The 13,273-nt window shown below is 45.4% G+C and overlaps 1 protein-coding gene across 3 annotated transcripts in view; it reads left to right on the top strand.

Annotated features, from left to right (window-relative positions):
• Nucleotides 1–13,273, top strand: part of ptprfb (protein tyrosine phosphatase receptor type Fb) — a 132,863-nt gene that overhangs the window by 66,762 nt on the left and 52,828 nt on the right. For all 3 annotated transcript variants that reach the window (XM_083690360.1, XM_083690361.1, XM_083690359.1), the window contains exons 5-6: nt 8,262–8,450; nt 12,708–12,818. In XM_083690360.1, coding sequence (XP_083546486.1) covers nt 8,262–8,450; nt 12,708–12,818 — 300 coding nt within the window. The remainder of the gene's footprint in view (nt 1–8,261; nt 8,451–12,707; nt 12,819–13,273) is intronic.

Below are 13,273 nucleotides of genomic sequence, written 5' to 3'. Positions count from 1 at the left end.
TTCAATCCTCTTCTGGCCTTTTTTGTGTTTTCCTAGATGGATAGATACACTCACCAAACACTTTATTAGGAAGACCTGTACACCTTCTCATGGTGGAGGTGGCCTTCCCAGTCACCGGATCTGAATCCAATAGAACACCTTTGGGATAGAACAGGAGATTCACAGCTTGAAAGTGCACCTGAAAAATCCGCAGGAATTGCGTGATGCAATCATGTCATCATGGACCAGAATCTCAAAGGAATGTTTCCAACATCTTGTGGAATCAATGCCATGAAAAATTGAGGCTGTTTTGAGAGCAAAGAGAGGCCCTACCCAGTATTAGTGTATTTTTCCTAATAAAGTGTTCGGTGAGTATAGATAGATAGATAGATGGATAGATAGATAGATAGATAGGTACTTTGTTGATGCCCGAGTGGAAATTAAGGCATTACAGCAGCTCACATCACAAACAACCAAACAACAACAACAAAATAGAAAGCACCTGAATGAACAGCATGTCTTATTAGTTATATTACAGTAGACATACACCGTTGAGCCAGTACAGTAGGTATACCACCGTTGAGCCAGTACAGTAGGTATACCACCGTTGAGCCAGGCTTGGTCGAGCCATATCAGATTTGGAATAACATTTATTCTGTAGACTATAAACTGCAATCTCAATAATCTTCATTCAAAGATTGTTTAACACCATAATCACAGAGTGCGTTGTTATCCCATAAGAACAGCATCACTCCTCTTATGGTAGTAGACCTATAGTTAATGGAGTAACAGATTATTTTGTGCAATGGTTGTCCCTCAAGGTGACCTCAGCCAGCCAGATGTGTGTGGACGTGAAGGACCACCCTTGGGGTTGCAGTAATGGGTCGCGGGCCATGGTTATGTACTAACCGGTGTGCTGCAGCATAAGTAACAGTCGCATGCCTCTGACAGCGCCGTACATCATGCTGACGACAGTGGAGGTAGGAGAGCAGATAGGGAGGAGAGAGAGGTAGAGAGAGGTGCTGTAGAGATGCCGGGGAACGGGGGGAGGGAGAAAAAGATGAGGGAAGGTGGGCTGTGGTGGAGGGGAGGGGAGGGGAATTAAGATGACTGTTATTGATGATGTGGCTGTTAGCGGGGAAGTAAGCCTGCATATTCTGCTCAGTGAGACAAAAAAGTGTTTCATTTCAAAGGTCATGGCATGCATTACACCTCTCTTCCTTCAAGCATGCTTGGATAAACAGCGTGACACAATAACATTACAACCACCTAGCCTATTCATAACCTGAGCCGGTTAGTTAACACTTCCTTTTGTGTGTTTGAAGAAGTGTTTGTGTGTACTCCTGCATACAGGTGTGCTCATGTGTGCAAGTCATGAGCCCCCATGAACAATATTCATGTTTGATGCCCGGTCTCCATAGCAACTGCCATAACACCCTGCCTTGGAGACACAGTGTGGTCCTTGAGAACAACAACCTTTATAGGGTTCTCATATCAGTTTTAATGGCAATTTACACATTTCTGAACGTTTTATTGAGGACATTGTTTGTCACCTTCGTTCTGTGTTGCTCTGTGAGGAAGTGTTAGTACAGTGTTAATACAGATCTATAGGTGCAAGTTTTACTGGTTTATTTCTCTGAAGTTAGATTAGTCAGACTAGATACTTTTTCATTTTCATCTTATTACAACGATATTACATCAACAGCCTGATACTCTCTGGAGCGTCTTTGATGTTGTTCTGTGTGCCGTGTCATTCCTACTGAGGAGACCTCGGTAGTAACTCTGCTAGATAGCAGTTTGGGAAAGCTGGCAGGATCCCAGTCACATGCCCACCATGAAAGGACACGTGAGAGCAGTGAGCTCCTGGCCCTCCAGTGTTTTGCAAGTCAAAAACACTCAAACAATCCCACTAATACCTGTGGGACCAGTAGCTAACTGAACTAACCGTTCTTACTGGACATGCAGTACAGTTGGAAGTTCAGCTCCCCCACTGGGGATATTGCTCTTAGCAAAACTGCTTTGACCCCAGCATCTTACAGTAGATTACAACATGCATATATATCCCTTTTGTGTTTTTCACTGATTTTAACAGATCATAATAAAAGTGCACTTCCTTGCCTGTTTGCACATACTAGTTTCTATCCTCACTATTCATATCCCGCTCTTTTATTTCTTGTTGATGTTATGTTCTCTGTGTTAGCTCCCGCTGCCTCCCAGGCGCTTCTGTGTCTCAGAGAGATGCAAATGTCTGACTCGTCGATGTTCTCAGTGAGAACAGCCTCGGGGTTGAGCGCTTTGTTTCCGCAGACGTTGTGTCTGCAGTTCAGTGCAGTGTTGACTCCAGACCTGTATTCAACTCTTATGCTTTACAGCACTGTGTCACTCATTATAGTCGCACTGGCAGTTGGAGGAAAGCAAACAAACTGCCAAAGAGCTGTCTTAAAGGCAGGCGGGAAGCGCTTACTATTTGTCTTTGACACATATCCGTTCCTAAACAATAACTTGTCTACAACGGTTCATTACAAATGGACTAAGTTAATGTGATTTCGAAAACATCAGAATATCAGCTCACAGACACATGATTGAACCTCACACCTCACCCAGGCGAATCAAAACATGCCAAAGAAGACCTCTTTTTTTCCCCCGCAGAGGCGAATAAACATAGTTTTTTAGCAATAAAATGCACTGATGTATGGGTAAAAGGATACATTTTAGTGCAGTAATATTTCATGAGGCGAGCACTGGGTTGCTGCCGCGGGGGCTCCGCGGTTCAGACTATCAAAGGAGACATCACCTTTAATTGTTGTCATCCATCACTCGCCAACAGGCACACGTGGAGATCACAGGGCCTTTTATTTCTTCGAGGAAATGAGTTCAGCCAAGGATTTAAAATTCAGGGCCTTCTGTACATATTCCCTTCATCCTTTGTGTCGATGGTGGATGTTAATTCAGAAAGAAATTAACTATTGATGACACCAAAGCTAATCTCAGATCTCTCGTTTGAGATTCTGGGGGCGCAGGTAGTAAAAAGTGTTGTGGAAGTTGTAACAAGTCCCCACCCCTCGAAACTTTTTGCTGTAGGCTCCACCTGCATTGCACGAGATGACCCTCCTCATCCACCCACTACACCAAAGCGCAAAGTATGGGGTGTTAGATTATGTAAATATCTAAGCATTTACAGTTCATGTCCTAGTCATTTTTTATCATGAATCCTCTCAGAAAGAGAGGGCTTTCCATTCATTTCTAACGGCAGTTTTTCTTCCTTAGAAGGGCATTTTTTCAGCCTAGCCTTTACTTAAACATTTACAGCCAGTACATGTCGCTCAACACTCGCACCAGCCCTCGAGAGAATAGAAGGGGTAGGGCGTTCTAAAATAGAAATGAGACAGGTTTTGTCGCCTGTACAGAACCGCTGTGAACGATGCCGCCGCCGCGCGCTGCTGCTGCTGCTGCTGTGGGACTCCCCCACTGTGCAGGGGGCTGGGGGTTGAAGTGTTTGCACCAGTGGAGATGAGTTTGTTTGGGGTGAGAATAACTTGGGTTGACGTTAGCGTGGATTGAGCTCCGGCAGCCTCCCAGTGGGACGGGAGGGCGGGTACGGGTCTCTTTCAGCGGGGTTCTGATTAGACCCATCGCCCTAGCTGCCACGCTCCACTCACACTGGTAATTGGAGCTGGCAGGAGGTTGGCATGCACACCCCTCCTCCCTCCTTCAGCCTCCCTCCTTCCCCTCCCCTCTTCATTTCACTCTTTTTTTTATTTTATTTTTTTTCCTCCCCCCTCTCTTCATCTCCGTCTTTCTCCACCCCGCCCTGTGCTCACCTCCTTTTTGTTGGTTGCAATAAGAGTACAGAGGGCTCCCCTTGAGGTTCAGTCATTATGGTAATCCATTATGGTTGCTTTCTTAATGTCTCTCATTACAGTTAGTAGGCTAGTTTCTCCTTGTTTTTTAGCAGTCTGGGACTGTAGTCCTCAATGTTTTCCAGGTGTTTCTTTCCATGCCGTAGTTCCCCACAGTCATCTTAAACAGTACAGCCACAAAAACCGCCTCAAACCTGTCCTCTTCTCCCTAACTTACCTCTGTAATCACTGCAAACAGATTCAACTACCCCAAGCTGCACATATTGCAGGGAGTAAGTCTCCCTGTGCATCATACACTGCAGCATAGAGAACAAAAGCCGTATTCATTTCTCACTACATGATTGGAGTAGCCTGTCAGTGCCTTGGCTTGGTATTCACTGGTTTACCCAGCCTCTGCCATCGGCCCTTGTCCTCAGAAAGCCCTGGTTGTTTTTATTGAACTCTCTACGTCAATTGCATTACAGAGGCACTTTACCAATAAAGCAGAATTCCACCGAATTGCATTTGTTTAGAAACACTAGACAACTTCTCTGTTATATTGACATTAGAGAGATGTTCTGCATAGCCACACATGTATCAGCAGTCACCCTAGAAGGCTATGCATAATAACAGGTGTGTTTTCATGCGGCGGTAATGCAGAGAAAATGACTACTTGTGGAAACGAGGGAGGGAGAGAGAGAGAGAGAGGAAAAGAAGGGAAAAAGAAAGACAGGAGAGGCGCAACGGAACGCATCCACTCCCCTTGGCGAATGCAACAAGCAGAGAAAAACGCTTCGTCCTTCCTCCAGCTCTGAGTGTTGGCCCGCCAGCAGTGTTTGTCTGCCAAGCTCTCTCACTGCATGTTCCACCCCTGTCTGACCCTCGCAAGATGGCCGCCCAATTACTCCCCAACCCACAGGAGACAGCAGGCCCATTGTTGGCAGGGCCCTTTAGATTCATACCGGCATCTGTGGCACCGGCGCCCCTATCCATGATGAGCTGCTCAGCCCAGACCAAAGACAGAGTGAGACATTACGCCGCTATTTTTCGGTTGTTTTGGGTTTTTCACCTCAGTGCTGCTGTTCATCTTCGTAATGGAGACCCTATAAATACGTGACTCAGCATATTTGACTGTTATCTCTCCGTTTCTCCTATTTCTCTTTGCCACGTCCCGATAGAGGAAGCACTTTGTGATGGATTTCCCCTATAGAGAAAAAAGGGGCCTTTATTAGAGACTCTCGGTATCTTGACAGAACATCAGCCCTGCATTGCCGGCATTGTTTCCGTGGCGCTTCCCCGGCAAATATCCACGCAGCTTTTCTTCTCCCTTCAAATTACAAAAGGGTAGAACAAAGGCTTGTCTCCGTCTCCCCGAGCTGACAGGCCAGCAGACGAGGAGGGCTGCAGCAGTCGAGGCAGCAGGTGCCCACCGACAGCACTCATATGTTGGGTATGCTTGACGATGTCTCTAGCGTAGCCCAATGCATTGGGCTATTCCTCTATGCATAGCCCAATGCTAGAGGTTCAGCTTGGTTGCATGGGTTCTGGAAGGCTGCTGAGTTGATGAGGTTCAGCGTATGGGTCAGGGTTAGTTTTTTTTTATTTTTTATTGTGGAATATCTGAGAAGACCACATGTTTTTCAGATGTAGGCTTAGTATGTCTGGGCGAGGTTGTGAAGGCAATGGGTTAACATTACATTATCATGGATGAATAGGCCTACGTGTACTCAAGGACATATCAAATGTCAGACGAAACCTACACCCCCCTCCTCTACCTTTGTTATGTTGACAGCTTAAGCACTATTACATTGTTATTGTTGAGAATGCTGCTAATGCAGTTTTTGACAGTTGTTTGCTGTCATCTGAGACGGTGCGTGTTGGGTTTCCACAAGTCCCACAGTGTTTTTCCTTTCTCTGCCCTTCCATCAGAACAGACTTATGAGCCGGAAAGGGGACTCTAATCAGAGCCATGTACAAAACTTAATTTCTAATATATGGGACTGGCCCTAATGTCTCTGCCCTACGGGGATCATGTTTGTTTAGATGGCTCAAGAACAGGAACCACTTTAGCATCTCTCACTGGGCTTGATGCTAGTCAGTAAAGTGGTAAATTCTGTGAAATTCGAAGTGAAGAAACCCACGCATACACACACACGCACACGCACACACACACACAATTATAGGCAAACGCTCACAATCCCATATGGAGTACACATTTCCTCCTACCTGCAGTACTCAACACCTTACCATGTGTGAAGACACAAACCTGACTGAAGCCATGGTACTGTGGGAGCTGTTTTCACTAATCAGGCGTACTGTGAGAAGTCTCTCTCTTGGTGGTTAGCCTCTTGTTCTTACAGCTCCCCCGCAATGCAAACACTAGGCTCAATAAGGGGGCAGATTCCACATATTCGCTTAGCAGCAGCTGTTTGCCTCTTAAATTATTCCCTGTTTGTGTTTCCGATATGAGGGAGTCGCTGACTCGTGTAATAACTCCTTGGAGGTTTTCCCGCTACTAAACCAATTGTTTGCATTTTTTTTCCCGCCATCGTCTTGGAACGTTGGCCTTCATTCCGACAGTTGAAATCATAAATATCCCGTAGTCAGTCTGAAATAAGGGATTTGTACCGAATCTGTAATCTTGTTTGTATTTCATCATTTGTAATATATATAATGTGTGCTCATGCAAGATCCCTCGCTCCAAATTCCTTTTCCCGTATTAGAAACAGAGAACGCTGTTTCCAAGCAAGTGCTTTTGAGAATTTTCCATCTAGTAGTTGACATTTCTGTCTCAGCCCACCGATATCTCCCTGAAATGAAATGGTTGTGTATTTCAGAGAGTTGTCCTACATGAAGTGTGATTAGGTTTTTAGATCAAACACCCCGCTGTCAGACAGGAAGGTAACCAGCCTGCAGTGGCGTTGGAGCGGTTCTAGCTGTACGCCGCTACTCAGATAAGAGACCATATAGGAATCTGAGAGGTACATCTGAACATGAGACAATCTGGGCTGCAGTCCAAACCATCGAAAGCCGGAACAGAAACCAGCCAGGGATCTCTACCAAGTGGCAAAGCCCCCCCCAGTGTGTAGTTAGCTTGGTTTTGACTGTATATTACCTTGTTTTACCTTATGTTGTTTACTACTGAATAATGATAATTCAGTTCTAAGACCTGTGTTTTCACACTTTATGAAGTTCATGAACTTGTTTTTTCTCAAGGTATATAGACCTACAGTTTATTGTTTATGATAATGTCGCTCCTCACTCCATTGCTTAGTGTGTTCTAGAGAACCCATTTATAGCAGAATATTAACCTTGGGTAAAGTATGTTGTGGAGGAGGCCAGCAGCAGGAGTTTGCATCACATCAGCACACCCATCAGGGGGCCCCTTGCCCTGAGGCGAGCACCGTTAGCACCGTTAGGACTCCATCTGCGTGTGGAGATACACACAGATCACATCTATCAGATCGCGGCGTGAGGAAGACGAAACAAATGATCAGAGAGCAAAGCTAATAACCAGACATCTCAAAGGCATTCAAATTATTACTGTTTGTTTTTTTAATGTTAGGCCTCGTCCTAGAGCCAGTCATCAACGTTGTTAGAATACATCCAAGGGATCAACAAAAGAGTGGGAGTCATCCCCCTCGAATCCAAAATATCTCCTTAATAGGATGGATTTCTTGCAGAAACGGTGCATTTGTTATGGGTTATGTGCTGTTCCTTTGTACTCTATTGTCATGAGGTGGATTATTCAAATGTGTTTTATTTGCTGGGTAAGCCTTGGGCGGCCTGTGTAGGCCTGTGTATGAATGTCCTCAGGCTGATTGTACTTCTCCCTCTCCTCTCTGTAAGCCTCACTGTGCTGCCTAATAAATATGATAATAAATGTTGTGATAATCAATCGGAGACCACATTTTTGGAGAATATTAAAACCAAATCAATAGGCACAGTGAGCCTCTCAGGGTTCTAGATATTATAATTTTTTTGTTTAGGCTCAATATTTTCTCTATTTGTACTTGATTCATGCTTTCTAAACCATAACTCATCACGCTGTTGCTAGCACAGTATACAGGCTTTGATGTTCTCCACCTGTCTTGTTCTGTGTCTATGGAGACCAAATCTCTTTGTGACAACTTCGGAAGGGTTCGGGGTGTTTTTATTTGGGGGTTTTTTCAATCCCTGTTTTCTATGTGTTGTGTGTTGTGTCCACCACTGACTGAGAACCTGGTGGTCCTCTGTGGCTCAGTTGGTAGAGCGTGGTGCTAACGCTTAGATTGTGCGTTTGATTCCCACTGGGACCATATATACTGAAATGTATACACTCACTGCAATGTAAGTCGCTTTGGATAAAAGCGTCAGCTAAATGGCATATATTATTATTATTATTATTATTACTATTATTATTATTATTTATTATATATTAAAACCTGCCCTTCTGTGTTACAGAGAACCAGATCCCCCATGGCTTCCCCACCATAGATATGGGCCCCCAGCTGAAGGTGGTGGAGAGAACCCGCACCGCCACCATGTTGTGTGCTGCCAGCGGGAACCCAGACCCAGAGATTACCTGGTTCAAGGACTTCCTGCCGGTCGACATCAACAGCAGCAACGGGCGAATCAAACAGCTCCGCTCAGGTATAGAACATTGCTCCCAAAGCACCTTCCATTTTACCCCCTGCATTATCTCAGTTCTCCAGGAAAATAGGACAAGTTGTATCCTCCCTGTCATGTTGCCCTGAAAATATCTCTCTCTGTGTTGCTGGTGCTGTGCAGTAGGTACAGCTTTAGGGCAGATGTACAATAGGAAACCATGGACCTGAAGAGCTGGTACTGTATGTCTATGTCAGTGGGGACTGGTGGAGGACGAGCTCATTGTAATGAATGGAATCAGGAATGGTATGTTACCGCCCAAATGAGGAATAGTAACATACCATTCCTCATTCCATTCCATGCATTACAATGAGCCTGACCGCCGATTTCTACCTCCACCCAGCCTCCCCTGGTGTATACAGGCTTCTGTTCCAGTCACACTGATCCTCCTGGTTCTGATTACAATCTCCTCTATTGATGCTTGGCAGGGAAAATGGAGAACATCCATCAGATCGAGACTGTGATTGGTTTACTCAGGTGACTTGAAATAAAGCAAGGCTGCTTATTTACTGAGATAAATGTATGACCTCCCACAGTGCAGAAAGAAAGTAATTTTGTCTGCCCTTTACATCAAATGAGCCTTAAACCCCACTAAAACATGCAGCAGGCCCAGAGTAATTCCTGCCTGATGCTGCATTAGCGTGATCCAGTCTGGCAACAAAATCGATGGGTCTCTCTGTTCACGACGCTTGATAAATAAACAGCTCAAGACCGACCCCGGATCAGATGGAAAGGCAGAGAGTCAGAAAGATTAGTGGCTCATGACCGAGTTAAATCTTGTCCTTCTCCAGTAAATCCACCTCATTTAGAGAGAGGGGACATCAGTTTAGCGTGTCACGCATGGCTCCAACTCCAGGACCCGAGATTAAAGATGAGAGACCCTCTAGAAAAGCCTGTCAGTACGGCTGCTCTGAGGGATCTGGGTCACTGGTACAAGCACAAGTTTGCCATGCCGAATCCTACTCTGAAGTATGTAAGTCACCAAGTAGAATAGGCTGAGAAATTGGGACACACTTTTGTGTGGTGAGGTAATGTTGATATAGGGTGGTATTAGAGGAAAACGAAAGTACCGTTGCACTAATGTAGGGAAAGATATGTTCAAAATGTTGTGACCAGTGAATTTTTAATCTGCCTTTTCTGACATATGGTGACAGTGCTGCTGAAAAATTGCTGATGTGTGACACACAGAGCTTAACAAGCCCTCTTAACACTAACCCCTTCCTTGACATCTGTCTCAGTGTCCTGATCTACATATCTGCATAATGACCTTACACTAACCCAGTATATTCTCACATCACCAAAACTGCATAATTTAGCTACCACCATGGCCCTGCAGCAAATGGTGACACTGATAACTGTATTGTATAAAATATAATGACGTATAATGATTAATGATGCCATTCGCTTACAACTAAACAACTGTTTCATCTCTTTCCCTAAACCTCCCCTTCGGGCCTTTATGGCTAATTCGCTGTATATTTGACTAACCCCCTTGAAATATTACCTTTAGACCTCCAGCTATTTACTCTGTATTACTTTCATTCATTTCTTTCTCCTCTCTCTTTCTCTCTTAATAACTACTTTCTCCTATCGTATTTGCATTCAAATTACCTTCACCTAGGTGGTACGCCAATTAGAGGTAAGGATGATGAACACAGTGTGCTAGAAATATGTTACTTCACGTCATCCCTCACGTCAACATCAGTCTCAGCCTCCTCCCTCCGCCTCTCCATTGCAACGAGCCCGTCCTCCGATATCTCCCTCCACCAGCCTCCACTCCCAGCCCCATCTCCCTGTTTGCTGAGCCCTGACCACCACTTCTGTCTCCCCCCCACACACACCCCAGCCCATAGTCTGTCTGCTGTATGCTGTGTGACTGTCTCCTCTTTAACAAACAAATAATGACCAACACCAACCCTCACAGACGTCAGAGAGGAGAGGGCCAATAGACCAGGCAGCCTGTCCAAGGTGCTACCATGTAAATGAGCTTCTTCATGGCTCCTCGGTTTTCGTTTGGACATGAACCCTAGGCTTTTCTTTTACCTCAGGAGACAAACATCCTCCTTGCCCAGCCTCTGCTCCAGCTGTATGAAGAGGAGGAGGGAGGGGGTTTGTATTTTAAACTAAAGGCCAGTGTTTCCACTAGAGGATATATCTCTGGTATTCAGACTCTGCCTCAATGAAATTGAAATGGCTTGATTTGCATACAGCCTATGCAGCGCTGACCCCACCATGGGAACAGGAGGTCTGGCTGAGATTGTTAAGATGGAAACCTCGACATCGGCACCCCCCTTTTTAAAAGAAATCATCTTCTCTCCCCTGAGTGAAAGCATGATTTCAGTATAGCAGCTGCATCAGTGAGGTGATGGCGGACGTTTCCCGCTTCCACTAGCCAGCCAATCAGATCCGGATCCTTAGCGTTTTACAGACTAACTAACTAGCTAGCTCCTCTTGCTGTACCTGTGAGGAAAAAAAAACAGACTGACCTTCTGGAAGGACAGCCAGAACACTGACGTTATTAGAAGGTGTGCCCTTTTCGAGCCAGCTAGCTTTGTAAGCTCCTCTAACAAGAACCATAATATGAGTAACATTTTGGTTGCTAACTCATGTAGTTATGACTCTCGTGGGTGTTCTGTCCCTGGAGAAAGGTGCGGTTTGACAGATTTGTGACAGGCAATTAGTATGCAGGTACATGCTTGTTCTAAATCAGTCAGAGATGAGCGAGCTGCATGAAGCTAACACCTCTGAAGGATCTGTTGTCCTATCTGAAGTGGTATTATCTGAAGTCACGACTCCCCCCCCCCCTCTCGCTGCCACACACACACACACACACACACACACACACACACACACACACACCTTGTCTTGATCTGAGTCTGAATCTGGTTGGTGCTGAACTTGTTTGTTGCATTCATCTCATATAACATTTCTGGTGTCCAAACCATACAGTATCTTGTTGACATCATGTTATCCTCAATATTTGCAAATATTACACATTATTGTAATAAAACTGCATGGTGTCTTTTCATATTGCAGCAGCTGCATCAGGCTCCGCCTCCTGTGGTTTGCTAGTACCACACTGTTATAGAGCAGTTACGACTGTTTTACTACACAATGTACTGTAGAGAGAATATTATGCAAAAACATAGAATTCTAACTTAGGAAATGTAGGTGCTGCACAGTAAGTCTATGACCTTTAGTTTCTTTTGTTACTGCCAATTGCATTACATTTGTTAGTAGCCAATCCCTCAGGTGTCGGGAATGTCTAATTCAGTAAAATTACCTCTAACGCCTAGCCTGTCCACCCATTTCCTTTTCAGTTGAGGTGGTAACATGACTGCTCAGGGCTAAGTGTATGTCACAGTGACCACTTTGATCCCCCGGGCCTACTTGCTTTGTTAGGAACAACGTGTTAGCCTTCTGTTTGATGACTAGTGCTACCTGGAAGCTGAAATATAATCTAAGCCATCTGGCAAAAACACTTTCTCTCACAGGGCTCCTCTGAGATGTGGCCAGGTAGACAGTAATAGAAGCTGTTATCGATTCCAGCACTTTGTGGGTACTTAACAAATGCTGCAAGAAATCGGCAGTTGTTTCTCGACAAATGTCAAACATTTAACAAATATTGACGAAGACACATGGGTTCTCTCTACCGTCCTCTGATCCTCTGCTGAAAACCAGGACTCAGATTAGTGTCCCCCCTCAGGAATATCCTGCAGGCCTAACGGCGCTTCAAGCAGAGTAAGGAAGTAAAGTGACAGTCCATTCTCTAAAGTGTTTACTCCGATCCTGCTGCCCTGGCAATTGTTGCCGAGTAGCTTTAGCGCTAACGCTGCCTGTCATGCAGAGCACTTGATGATGTTTGTGTGCTTTTTTTGGCCGTGTCAGTTGTTTTCGTAGGCGTGGGGCGTAAACAGTTGGGGTAGTTATGATGTCTTGTTTAGGTGATTAATCGACATGAGTGTCTCGCCAGCGCTTTTCCTGACAGAGCCGGACAAATATGTTGATTTGTGGTCCCTCTAAACCTGCAATATCTGCGTAAAAATGTGTGTGGTTGTAGTAAGCAAATTCCAGACAATGCAACATTGCTATCCATAACATTTAATCATAAAATCCTATACAGTATAGTTATTTGACTGCTCGCTCTCCTGTGACGTTCTGTGGAGATCAATGCCGGGCTAGCTGGTGCTATTTCTTACATGGTGCCCCGATTGCTGACTGTGTTAACCCTCCCCTACACAGGAGCACTGCAGATTGAGAACAGCGAAGAGTCGGACCAAGGGAAGTACGAGTGTGTCGCCATGAACAGCGCGGGAACGCGCTACTCCGCCCCTGCCAATCTCTACGTGCGAGGTATGACCATGCGTCCGTCCGTTCACACCACAGAACAGTGTTGTTCCCCCTGTTGCACTGAATCCCTAATGACTCATTACCCCACCTCACGTTCTTCAGAAACCCTCTCCATCTTACCGCACCTCACACACTATCTTGTTGCTTTTCTTGCTATCTCTACCTCGCTCTTTCTGTTGCATTCTCGCTTTCTTTCCCTCTCTCCCTCTCTCTCTCTCTCTCTCTCTCTCTCTCTCTTTCTCTCTCTCTCTCCCTCCCTCCCTCCCTCTCTTTCTTTCTCTCTCTCTCTCTCTCCCTCTCTCTCTCTCCCTCCCTCCCTCCCTCTCTCTTTCTCCCTCCCTCCCTCCCTCTCTCTTTCTCCCTCCCTCCCTCTCTCTCTCTCTCTCCCTCCCTCTCTCTCCCTCCCTCTCTCTCTCTCCTTCTGTCCCCCTCTCTCTGCTGTCAAGTCCTTGCCATCC

The sequence above is a fragment of the Argentina silus genome (assembly GCF_951799395.1).
Source record: "Argentina silus genome assembly, chromosome: 18".
Lineage (NCBI taxonomy): Eukaryota > Metazoa > Chordata > Actinopteri > Argentiniformes > Argentinidae > Argentina > Argentina silus.
Note: the sequence above shows the minus strand (reverse complement) of the source record. Positions and strands in the feature narration are given on the sequence as shown.